We start from the raw sequence: 19261 nt of genomic DNA, 5'->3' as shown, positions 1-19261 counted from the left end.
CTTTTTCTTGTTAGACATTTACTTATTAACTTTTTTTATTATGCCATTACCCCACCATTAAAACCTGTCTGTTTAACCTCTGTTTACCTTCTATGATGGTTTTTAATTGAACAGAATGTGTCTGTGTTTCAGGGGTGTTGGGTGCATTTTTGTGGAAATGATCCAGGGAGTCGCAGCGTTCCCAGGCATGAAGGATATCCAGGATCAGCTGGAGAGGATATTCCTGGTGAGTGTCTGATCTGAGTTTCAGCTGTTTCATCTGTACAGTGCACTTTAATGTCTGAACCCGTCAGTAGAAATTAGCATATTTTGCAAAAAGTAAATTTCTCCCGCATTTTATGATGTAACATTTTCTGTAAATTTTTTCAACTCAGTTTCCGGGTTCAATTAAAATAATAAAAAATACACACATCCAAACTCTAGGTGTTCATACATATTTAAATAGGGACCTCATGAATTCTGTAATCACCTTTGCTGTCATTCTCAATAATATCTGACTCTGATAATTGAAGCAGAGAGTGATGGTTACACTAAATTCATATTCACCCTGCAGACGGCTAAATAATTCATACAGACAGTTAGTGAGATGAATGAAGGTCCGGTCCTGGGGTTCGTGTGGAGACAGAAGCCTTCAGGCTGTGAGGGTCAGTGGGCAAACATGTTTACGCAGGGGAATGACCGAACCAGAGAAACCAGCTCTATCGATCGCCCTGCCGTCTGCGCAGATGGCCGAAGGCGCACGCCTCAAAAACAAAGAGAGATTAGAGACCGATGCAGACGTGACATCTCATCAGAACTGCATGCGGCCTTGCAGAAGTTCGAGTCGAGCCACGGGTGCACAGACGGATGCAATTTTTTGCCCGCCTGTTGGGGCACAAAATAATCATTTTGAAGATTCAAGCGCAGCCAAGGGCAAACGTTTAGTTTGTGTGTCCTTGAAGGACTTGAAGGATTTCTTTTTGAAATGCTGATGGGTTGAAACCTAATTAGGTTTGAGCTGCTGGTTTCTATTTGCGCTTTTGTTTTGTCTTTGTCAGGAGCCTGATAAATATGGAAAAGTCGACCGTGTCTGGCAGCTCGTAACTTCTTATTTCCTGACATTTTCATTCTATCCTTGTTTTCCGATTCCTCCTCTCACGGATGACCCGCCCGCTGTCAGTCTGACCGGCCGAGCGATGCCTCATCCATACTTAAACCTCCACAGCTTTAAGAGATTATCATTCATTAGTGTTCTTTCAAAGGCCGCTGTCCTGTTATACTCCGTATGAGAAAGGGATCGTGGACATTTGACCTTATCGTTGACATTCAGTTTCTGGAAAGAGAGCTGCTGGTATTTGAAATGGTTAAAGGAATATTCCATTTTCTTAAAAGAAAAATCCAGATAATTTACTCACCACCATGTCATCCAAAATGTTGATGTCTTTCTTTGATCAGTCGAGAAGAAATTATGTTTTTTGAGGAAAACATTGCAGGATTTTTCTCATTTTAATGGACTTTAATGGACACCACCACTTAACACTTAACTCAACACTTAACAGTTTTTTCAACGGAGTTTCAAAGGACTCTAAACGATCCCAAACGAGGCATAAGGGTCTTATCTAGCAAAACGATTGTCATTTTTGACAATAAAAATAACAAATATCCACTTTTAAAGCACAAGTTCTCGTTTAGATCCGGTCGTCATGAGCTAGCGTGACCCGACGCAATACGTCATCACGTCAAGAGGTCACAGAGGACGGACGCGAAACTCCGCCCCAGTGTTTACAAATGTGTTGAAAGACGACCGTTCCTACGTTGTTGTATGTCAACTGATACTAATTAATGTCTTTGTGTCAGTTTATTGTTTAAAATGGTCCGCAAATGTGCGTTTTATATATGTAACACGTGACCTCCCTACGTCACTACGCATTTACGTTAGGTCGCGCTGGACCGGACCTAAACGAAAAGTTGTGCTTTAAAAGTGTTTATTACACGGCTCTCTGGAATGCTTGATTCTGATTGGTCAGTTGAGACATTTGCAGGTTCGTTCTTTTCGAATAATAACCGCTCCAAAATAATAACGCATAGCCGGTACTCCTTTTACGAGTAACTGTGGATTCACACCAGCCGCGGAAGAGGCGGCAAAAACGCGTGAACCGCGTCCAGTTTGCCGCTTGAACATTTTGAGTTTACTCGCTTAATCCGCGCGTGAACGCAGCGCGTGAAATTCTAGTCATTCGAGAAATTCACGCGGAAATCCGCGTCATGGGAGGGGCTTCTGCGACTCCGCGGAGACTACACCACTCCGCTCGCTTCCTGTAATCACGTCACTACTACAGCAAGCTCCTGATTGGTTAACGCGGCGCGGAATTCCGCCAAAGTTCAGATTTTTGAACTCGCGCGTTTCCCGCGGCAACGCTCAATTCGCGCGGAACGCCCCGCGCCTTCCGCGCGTTCCGCGACATCCGCGCCGCGGCTACCGCGTGTACCGCGCCGCAGGATGCCTAATCGCGTGTTTGCATTGACTTAACATGTAAATCATCCGCGCTTGCCGCCTCTTCCGCGGCTGGTGTGAATCCACAGTAAGATCGCTCCGCGCCAATAAAGATCAATAAAGATTACTGTCTGTTTGGCGCCATCTTGTGACAAACACTCGACAACCACGACAAGACACAGAGAGCTTACTGAGACTGAACTTGACAAAATAGAGCATGACAGCTACGAAGCCAACACACAAAAAAATACAGAATGGGCATTAAAACTTCTCAAAGACTGGCTAAAAGAGAAAAAAATGGAGACAGACAAGTATGAAGCAGAGGATCTTAATAAGGTATCTGTGCAAAGTTTCGCGGAAGGATAAAAATGTTAATTTAAAACAAATATGCCAATAAAATGTTTCAAATTCATATTCATGTCCAGTTTTTTTTCTTATGTGACAAGTAGCCGTGTAATAAGCGGGATAATGTAGAGTCAGCCGGTAGTTATCGGGAAATAAGCCCCTTCAGTGTGATACAAGACCCTCCGCTTCGCGTCGGGTCCTGATCACACTGTCGGGGCTTATTTCCCGATAACTACCGGCTGCCTCTACATTATCCCTTACATATTTGTTATTTTTCTTGTCAAAAATGACAATCGTTTTGCTAGATAAGACCCTTATGCCTCGTTTGGGATCGTTTATAGTCCTTTGAAACTCCGTTGAAAAAAACTGTTAAGTGTTGAATTAAGTGTTAATTGTTGGTGTCTATTAAAGTCCATTAAAATGAGAAAAATCCTGCAATGTTTTCCTTAAAAAACATAATTTCATCTCAACTGAACAAAGAAAGACATCAACATTTTGGATGACATGGTGGTGAGTAAATTATCTGGATTTTTCTTTTAAGAAAATGGAATATTCCTTTAAGGTGGTGGTTTAGAGCAGTTAAATCCTCTTGTATGGGCTCTGATTTATATTCTGTGTTTGTTAGTCTGGATTAAAAAAATTGTGTTTTACTTTATTGAGATTGGAGTGGCACATCACGGTTTTATTCATTGAGGTGTCATTTGTGAACCTGCCTATTTAAATCATTTTAGTGATTTACTGTTTTTCACATTAAATCATCATAAGAACATTGTGGGAAAATATAACATTGATGTCTTCAATATTGACTAAGTAAGGTCATGTAAGATTGAAATTATTGAGGGAAATCTAACCTTGATGCTCATTATCTCAGAATTTGATTTTGAGACTTTAGTATGGATTTCACAGACACATTTGTGTTTCTGTTACGCTATTAAAAATAAAATAGCTAAAGAAGGTTCTTCACATTGATGCCATAAAAAACCATTGTTGAACTTTTCTGTCTTTCTATCCTTTTTATATTCTGAAGAACCTTTTGTGAAAGTTTTATCACATGGTAAAGGTTCTTAATGGAACCATACAGCCAAACAGGGACAACACTGGGGGGGTTAAGGACGATTCTAAGGGCCCACACCATAGACTGTAAAAAAAGATAGACAACACGACGTCGCCTTTCTCCATTGTAATGAATTGAAGCCAAAAATGTCCGACCGTGGTCGCCACCATGTTACGTAAAAACATCAGTTTGGAGCCAAGGCATGAGCAGAAGGAATCGACCATGGAGCCAGAGGCGGAGCCGCGGTATCAAACTTCCGCCCATACGCTCGCGCGCACAATTCAACCACGCCAATCATAACGACACGCCCCGTTTCTATAGCATTAAATTACTAGCTAAAATGAAACTTATCAAAAAAATGATCAGCGAAGGACCAAAACCATGTTTCGGAAACTTTTATTGGAAGTGTAAATATTTTTTTTATTTAGAGCAGACTCCCATCCGTTTCAATGGAGAGGGCAGGGTTTATGACTTGTACTGCAGCCAGCCACTAGGGGGCGATCAAAGAGCCAGCGGCTTTACTTTTCAAGACATTAGGCACACCCGGCCCACACACTTTTGGGGCCACCAGAGATTATTTTTATTAGTAACAGTAATAGCAGTAGTGTAATGGAAATTTTTAAGTGTATCTACTAGGGATGGGCATGATTAATCGACGATCGATAATTGATCGTTAAGAATTTAGTCGATGACGTTAATTTGTTATTGATTAATCGAATACTTTTTTTAATCTAATGCAGGTTGCGTTGCCTAGCGTAGCATGTGTCTTGAAGCAATTAAATGAATTTCACTGTGTGGCAGCAATTCAACATTTTACCACCAGGGTGCAATATTTGACACCATACTCCGTTATCTGTGACCTTCCGTTTTGATTTAAAAAAAATAATCATGAAGAGGTCATGATTTTTTGGAACAAATGAGGTCTCTGTTTAAGAATGCGGCTCGCAGCTGCAGGTTTCGCTGCTTTAGAGCACCGCATATTCAAGCGCATATATGTTCCGTTTGTCTAACTAAATGTAGTTTAACTATTTGTCACAAGTTGATCTTGTAATAAAGGTCTTATGGAGGAAAACACGCTGTATTTTTGTATTCAACATTTTTGAATTATAAAAGTTAAATAATTATTTTTTATTATAAAAATATTAATGATTAATCGATAGTCGATCGTTAATTCTCCCGACAATCGACTAAAAAAATTTAATCGAATGCCCATCCCTAGTATCTACCAAAGAGTTACCAATAAACACTGTATGTGTAATTTTGTGTATTAGTGAGTGTGTTTGTATACATGTGTGTGTATGAGTGTGTTTACAGTATAGACGTGTGTGCAGTGGAAGTAAGAGCAAAACTGTTCAGTCTTTTCTAATGAAAGCAGACAGTTTAATTCAAATGTGAAATAAAGATATCTGCGTGTAATCTCTGTAACCCGGTGTGTAATGTATCTCCTGCAGATAGATGTGTCTATATTCATAAGGTAATGTTAAACTCAGGTGATGTTCTCCAGGCTGACAGCTAGTTAAACACACAGGCCATCCTGTCTTTCTTAATATATCACACATAACCGTTTGTGAGCCCCATTCACTTCTATAGTAGGAATAAAGAATACTATGGAAGTCAATGGGGCTCACGGTCGGTTTGGTTACAAACATTCCTCAAAATATCTTCCTTCATGTTTATCAGAACATAGAAATATATACTGTACAGGTTTGTTTCATCCTACCTTCAAGCGTTTTCTCTTAATTGACGAGATAACTCATCAATGGCGGGGAAAGAGTTAAAGGAAAACACCACTGTTTTTCAATATTTTATTATGTTCTTACCTTAACTTAGACAAATTAATACATACCTTTCTTTTTTCAATGCGTGCACTTAATCTTTGTACAGCGTGTCGTGAATGTGTAAGCATTTAGCCTAGCCCCATTCATTCCTTAGGATCCAAACAGGGATGAATTTAGAAGCAACCACACACTTGCATGTTTTCCTTATTTAAAGACTGTTACACAAGTAAGTATGGCACAACAAAAAAATTGTTGATTTTTTAAGCGGATAAAAACTGAGAACTATTTTGTATGGCGGAAGAGCACTTAGTTTGCAGCATTTCAACTTCAGGCGCAGTAATATTGACATAAGTTTGAATGAGAGGGAGAGTAGTCAAGAGTGATGGTATTACTGCGCGCCAAGGTCCAAGAGCTGCAAACTAAGTGCTCTTCTCTTTTTATCTGCTTAAAAATTCACCATGATTTATTTTGTGCCACCATACTTACTCTATACTTACTCTGGTTTATAAATGTATCCCTGTTTGGATCCTAAGGAATGAATGGGGCTAGGCTAAATGCTAACACAGTCACGACGCGCTGTACAAAGATTAAGTGCACACATTGAGAAAAGAGAGGTATGTACTAATTCGTCTAAGTTGAGGTAAGAACATAGTAAACTATTGAAAAATTGTGGTGTTTTCCTTTAAGTTAATCGTCTACCTGAGTAAAAGTAAAAAACACTTAATTTTTTGTGTACTTGAGTATTTAATGGAATTGAATGAAATGTAGTGGAAATAAATAGTATGATTGTATGCTTTAATGTTGTGAAGTAAAGTTTTCCAAAGTAAAAATACTTCACTACTGTCACTACTGCAACAAGCAGACAGTACTATATATTTTTTTTGTATGTTTACTTCACATCACTCATGTCAGTTCAGTTTATGCATTAAAAAACATTTTATTTGTATTACATGTGAAGTTATTCGAGAACATTGCAATAGTATTGGGGTAGCACATCCATTTGTGTTCATCCACAGACATCTTTTGATCTGATCTGACTTGACCACACATAACTTTGCATTCAGACATTCTTGCCTGAGATTTGATAGCTGAATGTAAAGCTTCTTAAAGCTCAACACTGACAGGGGAAATTAAGTTGTGTGTTTGGGTGGTCGTGGTTTTTAGGAGGGGTGTGTGTGGTGACCTTCTGCCCAGCGGCTGTGCCAGAGAAAGAGGTGACATTTCAGACTAAAGCAAACACAGTGATTTATGTGAAGGGATCGGTTACACTGACGTTAAGGTGAAGGAATCTTGACACTTGTCATTTTAGCTGCTGATGCTCTGTGATACCCACCACTCCACATTTTGATTTAAACCTATAACTTTTTGGTTACTAGATCTAGTTGTATAACTGCAGCACTAGAGGTTTACAGCAGTTTCTCTCTTATGCAAGAAGAAATTCAGGCATGCTCAGTCAGGTTTCGAGCGAGATCAGAGCTTCTTCTCTTGATGACGACTGTCAGCGAGCGCTGGGGTTTGTCAGTTCCCCTGCTGATCAGCAAAACACTGGCATGCCCGTCGTCCTGATCCGCGTACACTCCTTCACCCATCATTAATAATGCATGCGGCTGACATTCACTGTGGGTGCAGATTGGTCTCGGTGTCTACAGTACTGAACCCTGTGAAATGTGCAAACCCTGTGATGTGTGTAAACTGTGTATAATAAATATGTATAAACATAAATATGAACACATTCATGTATAATTTTAAGAACAAAAAATTATATATTAAGTATTTATATTTATATATAATATAAATTATACATAAATATACAAATGTATATACACATGTAAACATTTCTAAAACATATACATGCATGTGTGTACATTTATTTATACAAAGTTCTTATACACAGTTCACACACATATATGATGTAAACAAAAACTTTTATTCTGCTAACGATTAATCACGATTAATCGTTAAGCATCCCTGGTGTAAACCTTTCTAGTTTGACAATATATTAGTCGGTTATCTTATATCTCATCTTGTCATGCGAAATCTTCTCATAGCTCATCTTCTCACAAATGCACTGTAAATCAACAATTTTTTGTGAATTTAACGATAATATACCAACAAAAATGCTACAGTATGAAACTGTATTTTACCAAATGTATAATAACCATAAAATTAATGGTAAAAAAAACAGTAAACAGACGTTTCCATAATTCCCTGTGCAACTGTTAGACTCCTAATATTTCTATGAATTCTTAATTATTCTTTACTGTATATCTCTCGCTTTTAGGGGTAGAGAAAGTGTAAAGGTGGTGTGTATGAGTGTAAGACAGTATTATTTTTGTGTCTGTGCTGTTTTGTGCAAAGTCTGTAAAACTGCAACAATGCAAACTGTAAAATAGAAATACATAATAAATGCATTTTGTATTTGTGTTCGCGCATGTGTGCGTGTGTTTGCTTGTGTGCGTTTGTTGCTTGTGTGCGTTTGTTCACTCGTGTGCGTTTGTTGCTCGTGTGCGTTTGTTCGGTCGTGTGCGTTTGTTCGCTCGTGTGCATGTGTTCGCTTGTTTGCATGTGTGTATGTATGTGTGTTTGCGCATGTGTGTGTGTGTGTTCATATGTGTTCGTGTTCTGACCTTTTCAGGCAGAGTTTGCTAGACTGTACAATAACCAGACCACCAATCAACCCATTAAACCATCGTAAACACCAGCACAATAAAGTGAGATCACAAAACATATTCATCATCATCATCATCATATTCAGCAGAATATTCACATCATATTTCACTATTAAGACAAAATTAGGCTTATTTTTCAGACCATTAAGATTTTAATAGACCATTAAGCTGATGATGTGTGAGGATAAACCTAACATTATTCTGCTAGTCAGTGTTGGGGCTGAATGCAGTAATGCAAGATTAAAACATTTTACCTTTTACTTGAGTTATTGCAATAATTAAAAACTTTTTACAGGGCTCAACCTTTACCCTCAATGTGGGTTCAATATGAAAGACAAATTTCACTCTAGATTGCTTTTGCTCCTGAGTGGAGGTTGTTTTAAAGGGCCAGAGAGAGAGAGAGAGAGAGAGAGAGAGAGAGAGAGAGAGAGAGAGAGAGAGAGAGAGAGAGAGAGAGAGAGAGAGAGAGAGAGAGAGAGAGAGAGAGAGATTCTGCAGGTCTTATGAGGATTCAAACTACTGCAGATTTCTGATCACAGAAGTTCATGTGAATGAGAAAATAGCCATTTTCTAATATTTTTGTTTCTGAATTTGGTTGACATGAATATTACAGGTTTTTTATATAAAACATTATAGTTTTTTTCTTTTATGGGTACAAAATAAGCTGCACATGATTTTTATGGGTTTGTGATTCATGTTTTGATTTGACTTGAATTTTTGCTGTATGTTTTTGTGTTCAGAGTCTTTGTGGCCAAAGGCTTAATGTCAAAATATAAAACATAATTATTGGTGCGTGACTGTGACCACATATAGCGATTTATCTGTGTGTGTTTGGGGGTGTGCAGGTGAGAGAGAATTATGTATTATTTAGTCAGTTGTGTGTGTGTGTGTGTGTGTGTGTGTGTGTGTGTGTGTGTGTGTGTGTGTGTGTGTTTTGTTGTTGACGTTTAATGCATTTAAATATTATTAATTTGTTTTTGATTCTATGCAGATTAAATTATTACTCAAGATTCTGAAACCGCACAGGCAGAATTAATTTCCTCCTAAATCAATTAACTTTTTATCAAGATGAAGCTTTTATTATTTTATTATTTAATCCTTCATATATAAAACTTCTATGAGCCGAGTAACATTACACAAACCTCATACAGGTCACTACTGCCCTCTACTGGAGGTTTCATCTTTAAAGCAGGGGTACTCAAACTGGGTTCTGGAGGGCCGGTGTCCTGCAGAGTTCAAACACACATGAAGCAGGTAATTAAGGTTTTACTAAGCACAAGAAACTCCCAGGCAGGTGTGCTGAGGCAAGCTGGAGCTAAACTCTGGGGGACACCGGCCCTCCAGGACCCAGTTTGTGTACACTGCTTTAAAGAGTCAGATGTAAATGCTTGAGTGGTGACCCATACGGCAAACAAAAATATGTTTTGATATATGCTAAATACATTTTGTAGAAAGTAAGCCTTAATTAAATATAGTTTTGTAGTGCTGCAACAGAACTCTTGATGTGTAAACTTTAGCAAGAGCTGGTCACTGTATCTCATACTGTAGTCTATTAAAAAATACATTTGGCGAATAGACCAATGAAAAACAACGTAAAGTTTTTATGTGGGACGACCTCTGTCTGTCTGTGTGTGGGCACGCGTTTAAGGGCACTCAATAGTGCACACACGGAGAGACGTGTTTCAGTGAGCAAGCGAACATAAAATATTATTGACAGGGCACATACAAACAAAATCATCTTCACAGTATTCTTTTTTTAGTAAAAACTTTTGTTTATGTCTTAAGTTTATGTATAGATTACAGTCAGAAACCAGTCTGTGCTTCTCTTAAAGAGACAGTAACCTCAATTAACCTACTTAAGTCTTTTAATTAATCAACCCAAGACAAAGAGAAAATCACTTCTGAAGCTCTAAGAAATAATAATTACATTTAATTAATAAAATAAATACAGTGTTATTATTTAAGTGATTTGATTTCTGTACCTAATGATTTTAGATCTTACTTAATGTGCAACTTTGTTCTTTTTTATAAATGTTTGTAATTTCTTGATTTGTTATTAGATTTTTCCCATCCTTTTTTTTTTTTTTGCTGATCCGATGCTTCAAAAAACATAATTTGATCCGAACTGTGAGTTTTGTGATCACTTGCACCCCTAGTTTTAAATTTGAAAATAGATTTAGTTTTAACCTTCATATATTAACATATATATTTCAAAATGTATTTCAGGGGCAACAAATACATAATCTGATTCTATTTTTAATTTTAAAATCCATAAGGAAAATATATATTTTCCTTGCCATTATTAGTATATTTTTTGCAGTTGAAAATATATTTAATTTTAATCTTTTCAAACCTGTTATGTTTACAGGCTTGTAACATACAGAGTTTTTCTTCCAATGCGACGTCAATATAAACGTTTTCAAATATATTTATTTTTAAAATATATTTCAAAATACAAAAAATTGTCAAAAAATATATTGGTGAAAAATATATTTTTGTAAATACATTTGTAAATATATTTTAGTGCATATATTTTTGTATATTTTGAAATATATTTCCGTACATTTGCCGTATGGGATTCCTCAAGTATCTGTTACGTTTATTCATCTTTAACCTGGTGTAGTCCCAAACATACATTAAGGAGTGCTTTGAGTCATTTCAGACTGATGAGGTTCTGTGCTCATCCCTGCGGTTTGACTCACTGTTATATAAAAGCACAGACTCACAGTCCACTGCTTCAAACTTCAAAAACTCCTGTTTTTATCAACACTCCTCTCACACACAATCACAAACGTATTGCATTGTAAATCTTCATTGTCTTTGAGTACTGGAGTGCAGTAAATGTCCTGTGATGTTTCTCCAGCAGATGTGCTGTCAGTCTGGGTTTCTATCTGATGCTCATCTGCTGTTTCTAAGATTTTAGATGCAATTGCTCATCTTCAAATGTTGTGCCAACCTGAAATGTGTCAAACAATGCTTCAAAATGCAAGAGTTTACACTAATGCATCTTATTTGTAATTCATAATATCATTCAAATGCATTAGATAGTCATTTTTAGTGTGCTGTATTGCGTTTAACTACTGTGTTAATGTAAATAATAAATTCTGAATTATGTCAAATTAGAGAAGTTAAATGTTGTTTGTGTTCATGTTTACAGTATAATCTGTTAATGTCTGAAGCTGAAGGACACTTCAGTGAAAGCTCTTGTGATTGAACTGTGTTTGTGTCTCTGTGGCGTTGTGCAGGTTTTGGGAACTCCCTCAGAGGACACGTGGCCAGGTGTTCATATGCTCCCACACTTCAAACCAGGTAAACTTTCTGCTCATCTGACTGTGAATGTGACATGCAGAATCACCCTTGAGAACATGAGCTGTCTGTTTGGGTGTATCGTAACCCATCAGCCCGCGGGCGTGACGTGAGAGCAGCAGGAGACCACTGGGAGCTCATTATGTCTCAGATCATAGTGGATGACGGCTTGCTGGTGCACTTGGCATCCAGAAGCCCTTTTCACACAGAGATTACGGAAAAGACATGGAAAATGTGTCTGGGATTTGTCCAGGATCGTTTGTTATTTGGTTCATCCACACTGCCAATGATTTTCCGGAATCTGTGCATGCATTGCCACACATACCGTAAAGATCACGTATAGACACGTGACTTATTTAAAGTCCTACACTTGGTAGGTTTGTTCCACAGCTTCTGAAGTTTGCTAATTATCTGGGATTTCTCTCAAGAAAAATTAAAGGAACGGGCTGTTCTAGTATGCTGGTGAATGATCTCAGCTTCAGCGCTGATAGCGACGAGCTTCCTGATTTCTACTTCATTCTAGTTTGCAGACATTTCTCATCGTGAATGTTAATATGCATTTAAAAACCCAGATTTAAAGAGCTCAATCTTAACACACTCCTTTTGATTTATCATAAATTAAAATGCACGCGTGTTTTTTGTCGAAAGAGAAATCACAGATAATTAGCTGTGGAAAAAACTTACCAAGTGCTGGAGGATGCATGTGTGTCAATGTACAGATTCCAGAAAATCATTGGCAGTGTGAATGCACCAAAAATCAAATGATCCCGGACACATTTTTGTGTATTGTCCATAATCTCTGTGTGAAAGGGCTTTAATAAGACCCCTTTATGGGAGCCATCCCAGAACATTAAGGGGACGTGTTTGTGTTCAAATGCAGTGCAGTATGTAGCATGTAGTGTGTGAGTGTATACTGCCCTCCTAAGATGAGACAAAATGAGAAGCTCATGAGAGTTCAGAATTAATCTCACACATTGCTCTTCCTCTGAACATTACATTTGATCATCTACTTCCTTCAAATTCACTTTGTTAGTCTGTGCTATACGTTTATTATGTGTGTTCTTTTCATTACAGTATTTTTACATGAAATATTTATTCTCATGAGTTTAGAGATAAACTTCAGATATCTTCTGTGTCAGTGATAAAAGTCATTATTTGAATATATTAAATGAAACAACTGACTTGCATTGATCAATAAGCATTAATGTCTGGTTATATAATGTCTTATACTAACCAAATTTCTAGGTTTAATTTGAGAGTGTCTATAATTATAAACCATGAGTGATCAGATGTAGTTCGGTATTAGAACAGCAGATGGCAGTGTGTACTGCTCTTGAACAATAAATGAAAGGATACAGAAAATTTTATAGCAGGTTATACTGTATGAGGAAATATCACACAATGTAAGAGCTGTAAAACACTCAAATAAATCATGCTTACAATATTCTGATAATGAGTAGTCGGAAAAAGTGTGATGACGGTTTCAATTGTTTAATTGCAGGTTATAAAATTGTTATATTTTATATAAGACCCATTGATTGGAAACATGATCTGTTTTTGTTGTGTGTTGATGTGTATTGATTGAGTCCACCTGAGGCAAAACTAAATAATTCACAGAGCGTTTGTTCTGAGTAACATCCAGACTTCACACATTATTGCTGCACTGTATACTGTAGTATGTAAACTGTACATATATATATATTTACTTTTTAAAAGTTAGAAGTATAATTTTTTTTTTAAAGCTTCTTTTTTAAGATGATGGCTGCAGTGGTCTGCTGTACTACTGTTTGAATCACAATGTTTATTGTTTTATGTCTCATATTTATAGTATAGCACATTCCTGTGATTTCTGTGTCAGATTAAAGACATGTCTCATTTTTGTGTATTTACTTGTTTATTGAGTTTGATGTCTGATTACGTGAATATATTTATTTTTACAGATCGCTTTACTGTGTACAGCCCTAAAAAACTGAGGCAAGCCTGGAATAAGTAAGTGATCAAATATATTATGAGAGAGAGAGAGAGAGAGAGAGAGAGAGAGAGAGAGAGAGAGAGAGAGAGAGAGAAAGATGATGATGATGATGATGATGATGATTGACAGGATGTTGGTGTACCTGGCATATCTGGCACATAATCAATAAAATGGCCAAACTTTATCGGTTTATTTTAACATTTAAAATTTGGGCCCTATCAATGCAATGCGGCACAAGTGTTTTTTCAGCCCAACGCATTTATAATCAAGCAAATGCATTTGTGCCCATTTGTGCACCTATGGGCATTCTGGTCAAAAAATGAGGTGTATTCAGGTGCATTGTTGGCGCATTCCTATTTTAAGGCAACTTAAAGGAGTAGTCCACTTTAAAGATGGGGCCCATTGACTTACTATAGTATTTTTTTCCTACTATGAAAAGTCAATGGACCCCATCTTTAAAGTGGACTACTCCTTTAAATATACTACACTATTGACAAACTAAAACCTGGATTAAAGTCAATGGCGCAATCTTTTTTTTGTCATTTAAAGAGCTAAGAATATATAACACAAGGAAGTGCAGCAGCACACAAACACTTTTAAATATGAAAAATTAGAGGATTAAAATGTGAAAGATTATTATTAAGTCTCTTGGGTGTAAAGAGCTACTTTACCTAGCCAGATAAGCTGATATTTTTGCTTTTAAAAAGTGCTTTTATTGCATTTTTTTTAAATGCTACCCCACAGATTTATTATATATGATGACTTTGGATTTGATGAGATGAGAATAATAGAAATATTTTTCAAAACACTCACTTGCGCTGTCCGAGTGCTGAAACGGCTCTCCACGCATTTATAAATTCTTTATCTGCTGTTTGTTTCAAATATAAACCATTTTTACTTATGCAAACCTTTTTTTGATTTATTATTATTATTATTATAAAAACCTTTTTGATCATGCATCATACTTTATCAGCTGGATATAAAAGTGGATTTGGACACGTGCACTTGCACCATGTGCCTAGATGGTTAAAATAGAGCCCCATGTGTCTCATTTCTAAGTGCTACAGTATCTGATTGATGTTGGTGAAAAATAATCCTCTGTTTTAGCAAGTTACATTAACAAAGTTAAGCAAGTACAGTCACAAAGTGTTTTAATTTGTTCCTACATGGCTTTGGTAATAAAAACTCTAGTTAGTTGTTTTGATAGCTGTGGTACAGTAATGTAAAAATAACTGTGAATACTTTGTCCCTCAACATCGGATATGTGAACAGAGATCAGATAGACAGGTGTGCAGTAGACACATTCAGACTGATGATAAATGAGATCTCATGATCTGAACTCATAGTTTTATCTCCTGATCTGTTGTCCTGTTGGTCTTGACGTTTGGTTACTCGGTTATGTAAGAAGACATGCAGTGAGTTGAATGAGGTGAAGCTTTCTTTCATCTGCTGCTATACTCCCTGCCACTGTTTCTCTATAACAAAAATAAAAATGTGGAGGTATAAATCTTCCACACCGAGTCAGGACTGCGGTCGGCTCAGGAATAACATGAAATGAGTTTCTGATTTGGGCTGGAATGCTTTTTCCACTCCAGGTGTGAAGCAGCAATGCGTGAATCCTGCAGTAGATATTGATCTGAAAACATCTTTAACCATCGACCAGCCGTGTTGACAGAAATGGTGGAGAGGAACGCTAAGCTCTGATTTACTGTGACTTTACTGTAGTTTACCTCACTCATTCAAACACATCAATTTTAAATCAATGCAAGATATTCAGAAGATGTTTTGCCATTGAGACATTTTGATATCAATTGAGTTTGAACTTCTGGAGAAATAGATACAAAATCTAGCTGTGGATCAATTTAATGAGTTATATTTGAGTTCATATTGAAATCTTCACTAATTTCGTCTTTTGCAGCAAATCGCAAAACCCAAATGGAGACCCAAAAACTTTTTTCTCACATTTCCGCCATTAATTTTTCATTTAATCAAATTGCTGTCTATGAGAAAAAAAATAATAATAAAGAAATTTCAGTTGTTATTTTTCATTCTTATGAGTTATTACGCCGAGTTTGCTGACCACTACAGATTTTAGCTCTGCTGAGTTGTTTTCTTAGAAAACATTTGAAAAATCAAGAACACTGAAATATTTTCAGATCTCTCAGTGCAAGTTATTTTCAGTTGAGATGGCTCAAACATGTGTTTTAGTCTAGGACTAGCCTTAAAGGTGCGGTAGACTGTAAAACTGTATAATCTAGGCAGAAATAAATAATAAGAGTTAATAATAAGTAATGAGCCTCAAACACGATTGTTTCCTAATTTTTATGTAAATCTTGTGCATGCGAAAGACTGTGGGAAACAGACCAATCTCAACATAACACCAACGGTGACGTTACAGTCCAGATGTACACGACAACATTAACTTACACATTAAATTAAATACAATGTTGTTTCAATGTTTAAAACAAAGTTGTGACTGTTGAGTTAGCACTATATGCTAGTAAATGCTATATGCTAGTTAATGCTATACTAGTTAAGGCTATATGCTTGTTAATGCTATATGCTAGTTAATGTTATATGCTAGTAATTCTATATGCTAGTTAATGCTATATGCTAGTAATGTTATATGCTAGTTAATGCTATATGCTAGTTAATGCTATATGCTAGTAATGCTATATGCTAGTTAATGCTACAAAAACATAAGATTTGTTTACACCAAGCTTGCCGCACAAGCCCTGAAAAGTGATGCCAAAACGTGTCGATCGCCCCCCAGTGACTGGTCCCAGTATAGGTCATAAACCCCGCCTCCCCATGTTATTCAATGGGACTTGAGACCAACTAAAAAAATTAATTACATTTCAATTATCTTTTTTCCGAACCTGGTTTCTGTCATTTATTGTAGTTTTTATCACACTGATGTAAATTCAAATGTTTGTTTTTAAAATAGGTTTGTGTTTAGTTAGTTATTTAATTATATAAAAACGGTGGTGTCACGTCATGATTGACAGCTGTGATATCGTGTGATATGCGCATTCTGCGAGTGCGAGGGCGGGGTTTTGATTTCGCGGCTTCACTTCCTGCTCACTACTGCGCATGACTGGTCCCGAAATCGCTATTGCGCAGACTCAAGACCCAAGATGCCAGCGCCATATCGGGACACTGACGGCTTCACTTTTCACCAATGGAAGGGAGCGAACAGGCGTCGTCCATCTTTTTTTACCGTCTATGGTTTACACACACAAAGAGCTACTGAAGGAGCTGTTCTGAGAAACAGCCAATCAGAGCAGAGCTCCTCATTATTATTCATGACTCTTTCAAATAAGGTAATAATAAAACATTCCATTCTAAAGGCAAATCCTAGGGTTGTAAATGGACATGGACAACTGTCTCTAGATCATTTTTGCACTTAATAAAGTCACAAACTGTCTGTGTAGATATTAGAGAACAATTAACAGATTATAACAATGCATTCTTTGGCACCTTTAAGCCCTGTCTGTGAAACCGGGGAAAGGTGTTTGTGTGCAGTTAATGCAGTGCTTGATTTAAGCCGATCAACCAAAGAAAGAGCAAACAGAGTTTAAACCTCACTCCACAAACACAAACTTTGAGATGTTTCTGTCTAATTTTCACACAGTCGTGGTTATTTTATAGTCGTGTTTGTGGTGTTGGTGAGGGAACATCATGTGTTAATCTTTAATGTGTTGATGCTGTGGAGGTTTAATGATCAGCCACAGGCTCCATGTGTTGTTTTATTATTTGAAGTTGTGTTTCTCATGAGTATTAGTGAGTGTAGTTTACACTTACTGTAGTGCATACTTAATGTGCTTGCTTACTGGTAACAAATGAGGATTATTGAGTTACCATCAAACTCTTAGATAGTTGCTCTGCAAACACTGGGCTCTGTCTGCGACATCAGCAGAACTTTAATTACTTACAAACAGAAATTGTTATTATGAAATCCACACCCGTTTAATTTTGGGGGGCTTTAACCATCCATAGGATATTTATTTGAGGATTAATGGGTCTATTCTTCTTGGGCAGAATCAGCTGTGATGTGGAACAGATAACACACATCACATTCACTGATGATGTTTTATGAAGTAGATCATTTATAGTGTTTGTGTTATTGATTTGTTTAATGAGAGTCAGACACTGCAGTGAACACAAAAGGAACAAATGGACCAAACACTCTCTCATTTAGAGGATTTATTCTGAAATATATTATTGTATAAAAAGCAGGACGTCCCCGTGAGCGTCTGCGATCTTTATTGCATCTTCAGTGTAAGTGTTGCATTGGTTTTGCAGTATGGACGACGTTTGTGGGTAAAAAAAGTCAACAACATTTCTCCAGGCCGCACATCAGCGGGAGTGAAGCTGACAGAAAGCGAGATTGAGCTGGAGCTGTGTGTGTTTTTGTGTGTGTGTGTGGTGATCTTGGCACTGTAATCAGTTGTGTGTGTGTTTGTGTTTGGCAGGTTGGGTTATGTAGATCATGCAGAAGAGTTGGCGTCCGGATTTCTTCAGTGCTTCCCAAAGAAGCGTCTCTCAGCCCAGGCAGCTCTTAACCATGAATACTTCAGCCATTTGCCTCCACGACTCTGGGAACTGCCTGACAGTCAGTATACACTTTCTCAATCATAATCACATACTTTCATACTATATTACTAGGACTTATGTTCAGGATTCATACTGTGCAGTGCCTTTAATCTCTCAGAATAAGGAAGCTGACAGTCGCTAGAACAAAGTAATCTTTTGTAACACACACAAAAAAAAAACTGTGAAGAAAATGTACAAATCTGAACTCTGTGTTTCTTTCATTATTGGAGTTGAGAGAAATTGTGTATCGTTGATTCTGCATTTATTTGTATATCTTTGCGCGAAGTAAAATTAATGTATTTATACGCAACACTAGACATGCATTAGTGAAAGACGTGCGACTGGCTCGTGATTTGAATATGAGAATGAGTTTTTTTAATTAGACAGATTAGGAGTGGAGTTGAATTAATCCCTTTATCACCTCACAGCAGGTTGTTTGCTGTAGGCAGGAGGGGAGGGGCGGGACTCTGTGGTGGGGGGCGGGGCTTTGATGCTCTCCAGTCACAGCTCTTTTGAAGCAGAATGAAGACGTATTAATTAATTCAGTCGTTTTATATGAAATTCGTAATTAAAATGTCTGCCAGTCTTTAATTGGAGCAGGATTTTATGACATTTCATAAATGAGTAGCAAGACTTTATTGTTTTTTAATGTTTATTAGGTGTCGGTGTAACACTGTTAATGTTGCTTAAAAAGAATTTTAAAAAATCATGTAAATCATGTTGCTTTCTGGTGCTGTCACATTTATATATGTATATTTTGATATGAATAGGACACAGAAGAATTGGCCAGTTCCTTTAGATTTCTTCTATATATATATATACATCATATCTTTTCGTATTTATTTTAAGTTGACATAGATAAAAACTCACTGTTGTATCTGCTCTTGTTTGTCTGCAGTGTCTTTGATCTTCACCGTCCCGACCGTGAAGTTGCAGCCAGAATCTGCAGACAGCACCCAGGTGTGCAGCAAGACCAACAGTCACGGCAAAAGCACGTCGGCCGGCAAGCACTGACCTGCAGGAGTCCAACCAGACGTCATCCAGGTACAGAACCCAATCTACTCAAAT

The 19261-nt window shown here is 37.3% G+C and overlaps 1 protein-coding gene across 2 annotated transcripts in view; it reads left to right on the top strand.

The window, feature by feature from the left end:
• Positions 1-19261, top strand: part of cdk14 (cyclin dependent kinase 14) — a 143328-nt gene that overhangs the window by 100745 nt on the left and 23322 nt on the right. For both annotated transcript variants that reach the window (XM_065299044.2, XM_065299045.2), the window contains 5 exons: positions 133-226; positions 11565-11628; positions 13566-13614; positions 18073-18212; positions 19092-19237. In XM_065299044.2, coding sequence (XP_065155116.1) covers positions 133-226; positions 11565-11628; positions 13566-13614; positions 18073-18212; positions 19092-19207 — 463 coding nt within the window. In that variant the 3' untranslated portion in view covers positions 19208-19237. The remainder of the gene's footprint in view (positions 1-132; positions 227-11564; positions 11629-13565; positions 13615-18072; positions 18213-19091; positions 19238-19261) is intronic.

The sequence above is a fragment of the Paramisgurnus dabryanus genome, chromosome 13 (genome assembly GCF_030506205.2).
Source record: "Paramisgurnus dabryanus chromosome 13, PD_genome_1.1, whole genome shotgun sequence".
In the NCBI taxonomy this organism is placed as follows: domain Eukaryota; kingdom Metazoa; phylum Chordata; class Actinopteri; order Cypriniformes; family Cobitidae; genus Paramisgurnus; species Paramisgurnus dabryanus.
Note: the sequence above shows the minus strand (reverse complement) of the source record. Positions and strands in the feature narration are given on the sequence as shown.